The sequence below is a fragment of the Erinaceus europaeus genome, chromosome 8 (assembly GCF_950295315.1).
Source record: "Erinaceus europaeus chromosome 8, mEriEur2.1, whole genome shotgun sequence".
Taxonomy (NCBI): Eukaryota; Metazoa; Chordata; class Mammalia; order Eulipotyphla; family Erinaceidae; genus Erinaceus; species Erinaceus europaeus.
In genome coordinates this window covers 5361767-5375221 of record NC_080169.1, presented here as the reverse complement: position 1 = coordinate 5375221, position 13455 = coordinate 5361767, and the positions used below count along the sequence as shown (strand labels likewise).

Here is a 13455-nt window from a genome sequence, read left to right as displayed (position 1 = left end):
TTTGGGGCATAGCAATATTTTTCTGTACTTCATGGTAAACTATTTTCATGATGAAAGTATAACATTCAGAATATTTATTGAACATCTACTTGGTTGATAAAACATAGTGTTAGGTATTTATGGTTATTTTATTTCATCCTTACAGAACCTTATAAAATAGTTATTGTACAGATGACTTGACTGAGAATCTAAAAACTAATTTACCGGGAGTCCGGTAGTAGCGCAGCAGGTTAAGCGCACATGGTGCTAAGCTCAAGCATCAGCATGAGGATCCCGGTTTGAGTCTCCTGCTCCCCACCTGCAGGGGAGCCGCTTCACAAGCAGGTCTGCAGGTGTCTATCTTTCTCTCCCCCCTCTGTCTTCCCCTCCTTTCTCTATGTCTCTATGTCCTATCCAACAACAACAATAATAACTACAACAATAAAACAAGGGCAACAAAAGGGAATAAATAAGTAAATATTTTTAAAAATTTAAAAAAAAAAACTGATTTACCATCAGTCTGTCACTAGTGGTGGCTAAGCCTAGGCTTGAACTCAGTAAGTAGGTGAAGAATATTTTTCTCTAAGTATGTCCATACAAGATACCCCAATTTCCTCCCACCTTTAAAGATATGCACTTGGTTTGCCTTAACATGCCAGATTACCCCAGTTTGAGTGAGTGTGTGTGCTTATGTAAGTGCACCCTGTGGGGGAAGGGCTTCTGTCGAGGGTGGGTATCCACCTTGTGCCCTGAACTGCTGGCGTGGGCTCTGGCCATCTCCAAGCCTGAACTGGAATGAGGGAGTTGGAAAACAAATGAGCAAATGAATGAATGCCAATATTGTTTGACGCTAGAAGTAGTCGGAGTCCTTGGAAGTTGGTGATTTTTGAAAAATGTTTATTAGTGATTTAACAATGATCAACAAGATTGTAAGATAACAGGGGCATAATTCACACAGTTCCCACCACCAGAGCTCCATATCCCATCCCCTCCACTGGAAACTTCCCTGCTCTTTATCTCTCTGGGAGTGTGGACCAGAATTCTTTCCGGGATGCAGAAGGTGGGAGGTCTGGCTTCTGGAATTGCTTCTCCACTGGACGTGGACATTGGCAGGTGGATCCATACTCCCAGCCTGTTTCTATCTTTCCCTAGTGGGGTAGGGCTTTAGAGGGGTGAAACTTCTTGAAGTTGGTCACTTTATTTTTTATCACACTTTTATCACTGGAGCTCTGTGCCTGTATAATGATAAATCCACTTGCTCTGGGCAGCTCTCCCTCCCTCCCTTCCTTCCTTCCGTCCTTCTTTCCCTGCTTCCTTTCTCTTTTTTCTTTCTCTCTGTCTCTCTCTCTCTCTTTTTCATCAAGGCAAAGAAAAGGAGAGATACCTATAACACTGTTCCACTGCTCATGAAGCTTCCCACCCCTATGTGAGGAGTGGGAACTCGAACCCTGTGGTTCACGTATAGGGTACACTGTGGGTTCTGCCAGGTACACCGCCAACCAAGCCTGATGCTTTATGATCAAGCATGTGCTGTAGGAACTTAACTCTTGTTTATATCCATAAGCCTATGATAAGACTGGTTTTGTCATTTTGCTCTGAGTTGGTTTCCAAGAACCTACATCACACTAAGGTCGGATTTTGTGTATATATCATACTGTCTATTGAAAAAAAAATGACCCCAAAATGACTTTTAAGAAACTTTTGGAGATTACCTTTATTGTTCCCATTGCTGTCTTCACACCATCAGTTTTCATGCAAATTATCCTGATAGTCGTTTTTTTTTTTTTTTTTTTTTTAGTGATTTATTAGTGGTCGACAAGACTGTGGGATAAGAGGGGTACAATTCCCACCAGGGAATGTTCCATATACTCTCCCCTCCACTGGAAACTTTCCTATTCTTGATCCCTCTGAGGGGAGGGGTATGGACCAAAGGTCTTTCTGGGGAGCAGAAGGTGGAGGGCTGGCTTCTGTGATTGCTTCTCTGCTGGACATGGGTGTCATGATAATCTGACGGAAAGTGACATTGTAAAGGTCCTAATGCCCCCAATTCTTTACTATTCCTTGCCTTCTTGTTTCTAAATTTGAAGCCAAATAGTAGAGCACCCATCAGGAATTCTAATTCTAACTGACAGTGAAGAAAACAGTGAGTAGGTAGGTATTCCCAGGAGTGAAGTATCTTTCAATACTCATAATATAAACATTAAAGTGTACACCTTAATTTTTTTCACTCAGCTGCTCATTAAGGAAATGTGTTATTCATTTCTTGTAAGTTTGTCTAAGATAATTTGTCTCAGACCCTGAGTGAAACTGCCTTTGGGAACACTGCCAATCCCTATGCCTATAACCATGACAGACATTGCCCTTCATTCACTGTGCCATTTCTTCCTAGACACATTTCAGAGCATTCTATAGGCAGCATGTCCTGTAGTCAGAAGTCACAAAGCTTTAGGTTTGGGGAGGGGATCACATATAAATTTAAGATTAAGGGTGGTCCAGGAGGTGACGCAGTGGATAAAGCACTGTATTCTTAAGCATGAGGTCTGGAGTTCGATCCCTGGCAGCACATGTACCAGAGTGATGTCTGGTTCTTTCTCTCTCTCTTCCTATCTTTCTCATTAATGAATAAATAAAATATTTTTAAAAAAAAGATTAAGGAAACTACCTAACTGATCAGTGTTACCTGAAAGGTTAAATCTAGTTATCCCTGAGTACCTTCCTCTAAGTGAACTCTATTTCTACACATTTTTTTAAATTACTTTATTGGGGGATTAATGGCTTACAGTTGGCATTGAAACACAATAGTTTCTACATGCGTAACATGTCCCAGTTTTCCACGTAACAATTCAACCCCTACTAGGTCCTCTTCTGCCATCATGTTTCAAGATCTGAACCCTTATCTCTACGCTTTTACTAGTCTCTGGTTCAAATTCTCTGTTAGACATCCTCTCAGTATTCATAAGTCTCTCATTCCCCATCTGGGAAGTAGCTAAATGCAAAATGCAGTAGCCTGCATCTCAGAGAAATAAATTTTTCTTGAGAAATAATTGTGTTCACTTACTCTTTCTGGAGTCAGTATCCTAATCAGAGCTGATCCCCCGACCACCACCCCCCCAAAAAACCCGTTTAACCTTATATCTAGGGCACAATGAGCTGAGAATGAATATGTCATATAAATTTGACAAAGTCATCCCCTGAAGGTAAAAAAAGAAGTGTCTATGGCCAGACCACAAAGAAACAGAAGGCTGTGTTCATTCTGGTGATCATTCACCACCAACTTGTCAGGCTCTCAAACGCTATAGACTTTTTGTCCAAGAACAAAGTGATGTGCGTGTTAACAAAAACCCCTTGAATAAAAATTGCTGAGGTTACACAAATATTTGTCAAAGAATTGTCTCTATCGATAGATTGCAAGACCTGAGGAAGTCTGTGTGCAGTTTATAGCATTGGCAGATTTCCTTTTCTTAAAGATATGTGCAACAAAATTACTTGTCAATTTGACATCTGCAATCACATTCTCTGTAGCAAAGTTTAACAGCATGTCATAGACTATTACAACACATGGCCCATCAGATGACTTGTCTGGAAGCCCTGGGTTTCTGCGATACCATCTTCAGCTGCTTCTCATGACACCTACGTGCCTCCATGTTGGCAGCGAGTAAATTCAGGACACATTACATGCCATCAGTCATAATCCATCCTTTCTGAATATCTCTGCTACACTGAGGTCCACAAGAGCATTGTAATGGAAACTTGGTGACCCAAAGGAGTTACCTGGCCCTGAATTTTTGTGATGTGTTGCAATCACAAAAAAATCTTTCATGATTGCTAAAAATCACAATATTTGCTGAATTAGTGATCATCACATTTATGTGTAGACCACCCAAATTCTTATGGAAAAAGGGGTCTGGGTGCCAATTAACAACAATACCCATGTGGATGCTTTCTTTTCAGTTGCTCTGCAATAATGGCCTGACTCCTCAGCTAAAAGTCTTTGGGTTTGTTTTTTTGATGTTGTTTTTTACTCCTCTAAGAAAAAAGACAGATGGATAGAAACAGCAACAACCAAGTAAATCCCCTGTCAGAGAGGCTAGAACTCTTTCAGATCACAAATTATCATTACAATTCCTTGTATAGGCCTTAGTCTGGTTAAAGCATTACTGTTAGAGTCAGTGCAAAGACATAGAGGATCATTACAAACGATGCCTGAGCTGTTTGCTACAGGATTGATGGGGCAATAACTTCACTCAAAATGTTCTAATGTTGCAACCTAGGCCTAGAGGAGGTCATGCTTCTTGAATTGAAGTGGAAGTCAACGAATCAAGCCATACCTGAGTCAAGGATTCATTGAGGCACTTTGCTGTACACTTGGCTGGCTACAATGGCATCCTAGTGGTCGGTCTCCTGGCGTTCAGTCTCTTGCCACTTCGGTCCACTCAGTCATACTGTCACATTCACACCTGAAATAGCTCCACGTCAGCACTGCCAGGATAATCTTTGGTTTGCAGTGGTTCTCTCTCTACCTTGCCAAATCCCACTAAACTTGCACACCCTGTCTGTCCCTATTTCTTTTGTAAAGACTTCCTAGCTATTCCCATCTTTCTTCCTCTGAAGTCACTCTTTTATTCCCAGCATTCTTTGGAGAATTCACCATGTGGGTAAAGAGGTCGTTTTTATCAAAGTGTTCTTGCCATCCTTTTGCTGCATATAATTCTCTGGTGAATGATTAGAATCTATGCATGAAGTGTATCTGTCTTATCACCACCTCTCCTGCCCCACTTGCACCTGTTTGACATCGTTCCACAGCACACGACCCTGGGTCTTCAGATATTAGGAGATACCTCGGAGCTCCAGTGGAGCAATCGGTTAGCACGTGGTACTTATACAGGAGATACCACAGGGAACTTGTCTGCTTTGCCAGAGCAGACACACACACAGAGTAGTGGTTTGCTTGTCTTTCTGTTTGTTTGCTTTGTTTTGTCAGCAGGGTTATCACTGGAGTTCAGTGCTTATAGCACAAATCCATCATTGGAATAATTTTTTTTTCTTTTTCCTCTCTCTCTCTTTTTAAGAAAGGCAGACTAGAATCTTGGAAACTTCACTTATGTTCTCCTATCCATTTTTTTCTTTCTTCCTATTTATTTATTTATTTGATACGACAAAGAGAAATTGAGGGGAGGAGATAGATAAGAAGGGGAAAAACTAGACACTTGCAGCACCTTTCACCACTTATGACACTTTCCCCCTGCAGCTGGGGACAGGGAGCTTGACACCAGGTCCTTTCACACAGTAATGTGTGCACTCAACTGAGTGTTCCTAGGGGCCCATGACTTTAGTAATTTTTGCCTGAGCTTGATAGCTAACATGCAGGTGACCTAAAGATATTGTCTGGGGAGATGGAGTCAGAATTGAGAATAGGGCTAGAAAGCTGGATTAGGACACAGAGTAGCTCCCAAACTTGAAGAAAATATATAAATACAATTATCTGTTTACCCCATTGGTCTGACCCAGGGCCCATGTCTGTTCACATTTAACACAGGAGCCTGTGTGACCTCTGAGTCCCTGTCAGCCTGAGCTCACAGTCCATGGTCACAGCTGGGAACATTCTAGGCTGCTCTCATTTCAGGACCGTCTTCCTCGAGTGGCAGAGTAGAATGACTCAGCCTCCTTTGCTACTTTCTATATTGTCCTTTAGTTGATATAAAGCTCCCATCCTTTATTTATTTATTCCCTTTTGTTGCCCTTATTGCTGTAGTTATTATTGAATAAAAAAAATTAAAAAGAAATGACATATTGCCATCTAGAATGACTTGATTAGAAAGCAATTAGTAAAGTGCCAACTACACACATAACTCTTTTAAAAAATGAAAGACAACAGAAATCCTAGAATTGTGGTCTGGGAAGTGGCATAGTCGGTAAAGCGTTGGGCTCTCAGGTGTGAGGTCCTGAGTTCAATCCCCAGTAACATGTGTACCAGAGTGATGTCTGGTTCTTTCTCTCTCCTCCTGTCTTCTTCATGAATAAATAAATAAATACAATCTAAAAAAAAAAAAGAAGAAGAAGAAGAAGAAGAATGTCTAGAGGTGTTGTTCCCATCTATCAGCCAGCTGTGGCTTTCAGCACTTGAAGTGTAGGTAATCTGAATGAGATGTGCTGAGTATGGGATGCATACATTAAACATTTTTATATTACTTATTTATTAAAATAGTATTTGGAATATAATGGATCAAATGATATATACTAAGAACGTTAACATTTTATCACTTTTTCTTTTTTTATTGCAGCCAGGGGCTCAGTGCCAGCAGGATGAATCCACAGCTCTCAGTAGTCATTGCTTTCTTTCTTATTTACTTGATAGGACAGAGAGAAATTGAGAGGGAAAGGGGAATAGAGAGGAAGAGAGAAAGAGAGGCACCTGCAGATCAGCAAGAGCAAGAAGGAAACCCAGAGATAAGGAAGATGAGAATGGAACCAGAACAAAAAAGGAAAAAAAAATTAAGGTTTTCTTTGAATATACAGGGCCCAATAGGCATGTGTATTGAATTGGTTACCTGGGAGTGGTAATAAACACCATGAAGTTGTCCAACTAGACCCACTGCCTGCTGCCACCAAAAAAAAAAAAAAAAAAATTAGCAAAACTCAACACAATAGTATTTTTGTTTGTAATGATGGAAATGCTTGCAATAGTGCATAATATGAGGTCAAGGTATATTTTTCACTTAATCAATGTGCACCTTCCTAATCATGGTTACTTTTACATTTTTGGAGATGGGGCCTGGCAATAAGAAGCCAGAACCCAGATTTGTGAGCTCTTTTAATTTTTCCACACAGCTGCTTTCCACAAGAGGAAGGAATGGGTAGTACAAGAAGTTCTAGGCTACCGTTTCTCCTCAATTCTCTGGCCATAGGAATATGACCTCACCCTAAGGCAGTCATCTAGAGAAAGTGAAAATCTATTTGTTCTTTATTTATTTTCTTTTCTTCTTTTTTATTATTTGTTATTGGATAGAGACAGAGAAATTGAAAGGGGAAGAGGAGGTAGAGAAGGAGAAAGACAGAGAGACACCTGCAGCCCTGTTTCACCACTTGTGAAGCTCCTCCACCCACCCCATCTCCAACCCCCCGCAGGTGGGGAGCAGGGGCCTGAACCTAGGTCCTTGTGCACTGTACTGTGTGTGCTTAACCAGGTGCACCACCTCCTGGCCCCTGAGAAAGTGAAAATCTGAATCCCCAGTGCTGTCTCTTTTGTTCTCAGACTTACATGCCAGTTGCTAAGATTGAATTTTAGTCAGTGCTATAATCCCTAGTCCTGCCTTCCTCTTTGGTCATACCAGCAGTTCATACCTAGTCCTTCAGGGAGTTAATTTTACTATTAGGGGGGGATGTGGGGGGAGGGGGCTAATGGTTTACAGTAAATACAGTTGTTGGTACATGTGTAAAATTTCTGAGTTTTCTGAAAAACACTCTCACCCCCAGCCTAGATCTCCCTCCACCATCATGCTCCAGGACCTGAAAGCCCCCCGCCCCCAAAGAGTCCTCTTCTTTGGTGCGATACCCCAAGCCCAGTCCGAGTTCTGCTGAATGTTTCCCTTTCTATTCTTGTTTCTCAGCTTCTGTCCATGAGTCAGATCATCCCAGATTCATCCTTCTCTTTCAGGCTTCTCTCACTTGACACGATTCCTTCAAGCTCCATCCAAGATGAAGGAGCTAATTTTAACTAGAGGTAGCTAGCTCTTACACCCCCTTGTGGCAAACCCTACTGAAATTAGCTACAGTTAACTGATAGTGACTGGTGTCACACAGAGCTCCACTCAGGGAAAGAAGGGCAACTTTCTTTGAGTGGTGTCTGTCTTTAGCCTAGTCTTCTAGTTGACTCCTTTTGCACCTTTGATTTGGAGGGCTTATATTATCTCTCTTGAAACTTACCCATGATTACTGTTACTCCTGGATTTTCTCCTCAAACTGATATAGTTGAAAGTCAGGAGTACAGAAGGAGGGGGGAAATGGGAGAAAAGTTTGTTGTCATCTTTTTTTTTCTTTTGCCTCAGTGCCAGCACTGTGAAGCCACCATTCCTGGGAATCTTTTTTTTTTTTTTATTTTTTATGCCATAAGAGAGAGGGAAATTGAGATGAGAGGGGAAGGTAGAGAGTGGGGAAGAAAGATAGACACCTGCAGACCTGCACTTGTGAACTGTCCTCCTTGTAGGTGGGGAGCAGGGGGCTCAAATCTGGGTCCTTGCACATAGTGCTATGTGTGCTTAACTTGGGTGCACCACCACCCTGCCCCCGTTTGTTTGTTTGTTTGTTACCAGTGTACTGCTCAACTCTGGCTTATGGTGGCACAGGGATTGAACCTGGGACTTTGGAGCCTCGGAATTAGAGTCTTTGGAAAACCATTATGCTATCTACCTCCACCCCGTATTGTCATCTTCCTAATATCAGAATCCAAAAAGAGATTTTGTTGAGATCTGGGGGATCTCTAAGAGGAAATAGAACTAAATTCTAAGCAAAATAGGCACATGCAATAAATTTTTGATGACAAAGAGAATGATCATCTTAACCTTTGATGAATGAGAACAAATTAAAACAGCAGAATGTAACATTATGGAATAGCAGAAAATGCCCCACAAGTGCTGAGTTGATGATATCAGCTCCCTGAAAAGGAAACAAAAATAAGAAATTCATAACCAGGGGTCAGGCCATGGAGCACCTGGTTAAGTTTACTTATTACCATGTGCCAGGACCTGGGTTCAAGCCCCTGGTCCCCACTTCCAGGGGGAAAGCTTAATGAGTGGTGAAGCAGGGTTGCAGATGTCTCTCTGTTTCTTTCCCTCTCTATCTCTCCCTCCCTTCTCAATTTCTCTCTATCTCTAGCCAACGATAAATAAATAAATATTTATAAAAGGAAATTTGTGACCTCTGAAAAGGCCTCCTCAACTTCAAAACCACTGCAGCCCTGCCCTCCAACTCTCAAGCAAGCTCTCCTTAGTAAAGGCCTCCTTCTGTTGCACTGCTTAAGATCACTGTGACTCTGGTACTGGTGTCTCACACCCTCAGTAAGTGATTCAGGGCCTCTGAAAAGAAAGAGGGGCGAGTGGGGAAGGATTTAGTGGCACCATGTTTTAGTAATGCCTTGTAGTGTTGAGAAACATGGCTGTACTAACGGAAGAGGTTGGTGAGTTGTTTGCATCGGCCTTCTGCTTTCCACACAGACAGCAGGCAGAGCATCTCATTACCAGCCAGGCAGGTGCAGACTTGTGTCAATCTTCTCACAAGAATCCTCTTTCTGCACCACAGAGTGTTCTGTTGCTGTCAGGCAGGATGCCTCACTCAGAAACCTGTCCTCAGGCTCCATACTCACACCAGCTGCTGAACACACTGACATCCTGCCTGAAATAGAACCCACAGCCCTGCCCTTAGGTGAATCCAGATTTAACAGGCGTGAATTCAGCACAAGCCAACTAGATGGGATGAGGCTTCTTAGACCTAAAATGCAGGAAAGTCAGGATTTTTGTTTTTTAGTATTTTTAAATTCTTATTTACTTACTGGGTAGAGATAGCCAGAAATCAAGAGAGAAGGAGGAGAGAGAGAGAAGTAGAGGGACATGGAGACATCTGCAGCACTGCTTCACTGCTCGCAAAGCTTTCCCTGCTCCTGGTAACATGTGCGTTCAACCAGGTGCACCACCATCCGGTTCCCCAGGCTGAGCTCTTCCAGTGAGTGTGGAAAGTGGTGTGTACGTATCACAGTGCAAAGTGGAAAAGATAAGTGTCCAGCACTCATGAAGGAAAGGAGCTTGCTCTCCAAGCCTCTTTACATGATTCCTGGAGTTGTTGGAATAGCCTTTGAATCCTGAGCTGTTTCTGATCTATTGACGTGGACTGTTCCTGACCTTGTGGGCAGTCATGGGACATCTTCACTGCTGATACAGTGGGACGGACACTCACTGAGGACTTGCTCAGTGAGCCTGAAGAATTGTAAATTCCCTACGGTACAGCTGACCACTCTCAGCGTAATTACTTGACCTTTTCCAGACTCCATTGACAACTGCCATTGATAGCTGCTATTCCACAGCCCCCCCCCCCCATGAATGTGAGCCCACAGGGAGCCTGGTGGTGGAAACAGCAGACACATAAGGAGAGAATGGTTTCTCTGTGGGGATTTTTTTTTTTTTTTGTCACTGAGTGATATGTTCCTGTGGTTCTTCTGCTACTTCATTTGTGACTAGAACCCTAAGGAAAGCTGAGTCTAGCAATCATTCATTCAAAAGGCATGTAGTGGGCAGGGGTGGGTAGCATAATGGTTATGCAGAGAGATTCTCATGCTTGAGGCTCCAAAACCTCAGGTTCAGTCCCCTGCGCCACCATAAACCAGAGCTTAACAGTGTTATGGAAAAAAAAAATACTTGTAGTGAGATGTTCTGTTCAAAGCCCTGCTTGGGCCACTATGGAGGTAGAAAACTGCCATTTATAAGCTCACTCCAAGCAGCTTATGGTCTACTAGGAAATTGCAAATAGGATTCAGTGCCTCTTCTAAGAGCAGGTCCCCTCCGAGTCCTCCATATTGTAGAAGCCAGGTAGGATAATGGCAAGCGAGCATCTGGGGAGTCAGTCAGTCAGTCCTGGATTCCAGTTCCAGCTCTGTTACCTACAGGCTCTTCCATCAAGTGGCCACAGAGCTTCACCCAGGCTTTCTCTGATATAATACGCAGGGGTGGAACTAATGTCCTCTTGATAGAGCTCTTGTGGCAATGTGGCATGGAATGCAATCCTCCACATGAAAGCGCTTCCTGAGAGAATCGTCTTCATACGTCCCAGACACTCACCTCCATGAGCCACATCACCAACTCGATCTGACCCTGGAAGATGACCAAGCAGGGGAGCAGACCAGCTTAACCATCCTGTGATATGACCCCAGCCAGACTCCATAACTCTCCCAGGACAGCTGATGACTTCGGGAAATATAGTTCATTTTTTTTTTTTTATTTTTTACAGTTCACATAGGTCTCACCACACAGATGACATACATTTCCAGATGTTAGATACCCTAAGCATTTGCAGATGACATACATTTCCAGATGTTAGATACCCTAAGCGTGTGCAGATGACATACATTTCCAGATGTTAGATACCCTAAGCATTTGCTCCTGCTCACACTCCCTTTCGAAGCATGATGGTGGGACCCAACCAAACCCTTTGGGGACCCATATGACTCAGGTGCTGTAAAGAGAAGTCATCCCTGATACCAGCCACAGACACTCTTAACTTTTAAAAGCCAGTGTAAAACAGAACATGTTAATGTTTCCCTTTTCCACATCACTCTGTGGCACTCATTTCACCTCTATTTAGAGTTTCAGCCGTTTGTTTATGATCCCAGGTTTCTTAAGCCTCAGAAAACGTAGGTCTCTTGAGCAGTGTTGCAGAGGAAGTAGGCGGCATAGCTGAGAATGGATCTCACCTCCTTGAGTCTCAACCAGCCGAGGCCCCTGATGCAGCTGGGATGTCAGGGAGCTGACTCTGGGGCTGTGAGAGAGAGCTAGATATTGGAGAAAGGGAGGGAAGGGGGGGAACCGAGGAGAGAAATAAATGGTCAAGGAAAGGACTTAAGTCTTGAGAGAAAAAAAAGATAATGGCTTCTGGCCAGACATGGGCCTTGAATGCCATGAGAATTTCATCCTCTCTTTGGTTCTAAGAGAGAGCAGGTACCTGTGCTTTCCTGGCACAAATTGATGACTGATTTTTGTAGGGTCAAGCAAGGCCTTGTACATGCAGGGTTTTACTGTTCTGGCCACTTCACTCAGAGAGAGCTAGACAGAAAGAGAGGGAGGAGAGATAGCACCGTGGTCCCATAGCACACCCCAAGAGGCACTGGAAATGAAACCTGGTTCACACATGGCAAGGTACATACATTATCTAGGAAGCTCGCTCTCTCTCTCTCTCGCTCTCTCTCTGTGTGTCTCTTCCTGATTTTTATGGCTATTTTGTTTGTTTGGTTGGTTGGTTGGTTTTGCCAGAAGGGTTATCACTGGGGCTTGGAGACTATACCACAACTCCACCTTTCTCAGAGGTCAGTTTTATTTTCCTTTTCTTTGTCCTGATTTAGACAAAGAGGAGTAGAGAGGGGAAAGAAAGAGATGCCCGTAGCACTCTTTCACTGTTTGTAAAGCTCCTTAATCCCTCAGCAAGTTGGAATTGAGGACTTGAACCCAGGTCCTCATGCAGAGTAATGTGTGTGCTCTCCTGCCGACCCCTGATTTTGCTTTGGAATCAGATGTTTCCACTTCCCAGTCATGAACAGTGTCCTCTGCAGACAGTCTTCCATACCTGCATTTTAAGGTCTGTCCCCGGATTCTGAATCTGCCTTAGTGGAGATGAGTGGTCTTCAGTTACATGGGCAGACCCTGAGCAGAACCCAGACTCACCTTTGGGCTTGTCTCTTGCAGATTATTGGAACTATTCCTCTGATGCCAAATCCAGGGCCATCAAGCCAAGCTGCAAGTGGCACTCAGGGCCTTCAAGTGCAACCCATCACCCCCCAGCTCCTGACAAATGCCCAGGGCCAGATCATCGCCACCGTCATTGGGAACCAAATCCTGCCTGTGATCAACACTCAAGGCATCACGCTCTCACCCATCAAGCCTGGCCAGCAGGTAGAGCCTCCCACCCCCATAGGACACCTCTCTTTCATTCCCTTCTTATGTTTAGTAATTTCTAATTGAAAAATATTTCATTTCTTTCATTTTCACATATCACTATTTACAAAAAGCCAAACAGCATTATTATTTTTACTCCTAGTAATAAATTATAGCTACATAACTACCTCATCTAAATATATGGGTATATTAAATGGTAAGCAAAGGCAGTAGTGTAAAATGTGTTTTTGTTTTGTTTTGTTACCAGTATACTGCTCAGTTGTGAGTTGTGGCTTGTGGTGATGCCAGGAGTTAAACCTGAGACCTCAGAGCCTCAAGTTTAAGAGTCTTTCATAACCACTATGTTATCTCCCTAGCCTGGTGGCCTATGATGTAATGGAATGTGTTATTACTTATCCACCCTTATGATATTTGATTTACAGGCAAATTTTAGAGGTTCATTATGCTTATCTGTATGCCTCTAGTCAACAGCATGATAAAAATAATCTTACTTGGGATCTTCTTATACATATTTCAAGTTTACTCAAGATAACTTCATAATTGGAATCAAGAAGAAACCAAGATGACTTCTGTTTTTATTATGAGTGCAATATATTAAACACTAAGAGATCGCAACTTGCTCCTGCTGAAACGTCCATGTACAAACTAGAAAACAAAAAATAGGAAAATCTGCTTGTTTGCATTTCATTAAAACCATAATAATCCAGTCTGTTTGTTAAATTCAGTCAAACACTTCCTGTGTGTTATGCTAGACAGTGATTACACAGTTAAGAAAAAGCCGGGTCCCTTCATGGAACTTCTACTTATTTAGTTCCTCCAACAGAAA

General features: G+C 42.7%; 1 protein-coding gene across 1 annotated transcript in view; it reads left to right on the top strand.

The window, feature by feature from the left end:
* Positions 1-13455, top strand: part of POU6F2 (POU class 6 homeobox 2) — a 591094-nt gene that overhangs the window by 542803 nt on the left and 34836 nt on the right. Inside the window, exon 20 of the mRNA XM_060195767.1 lies at positions 12420-12626. Coding sequence (XP_060051750.1) covers positions 12420-12626 — 207 coding nt within the window. The remainder of the gene's footprint in view (positions 1-12419; positions 12627-13455) is intronic.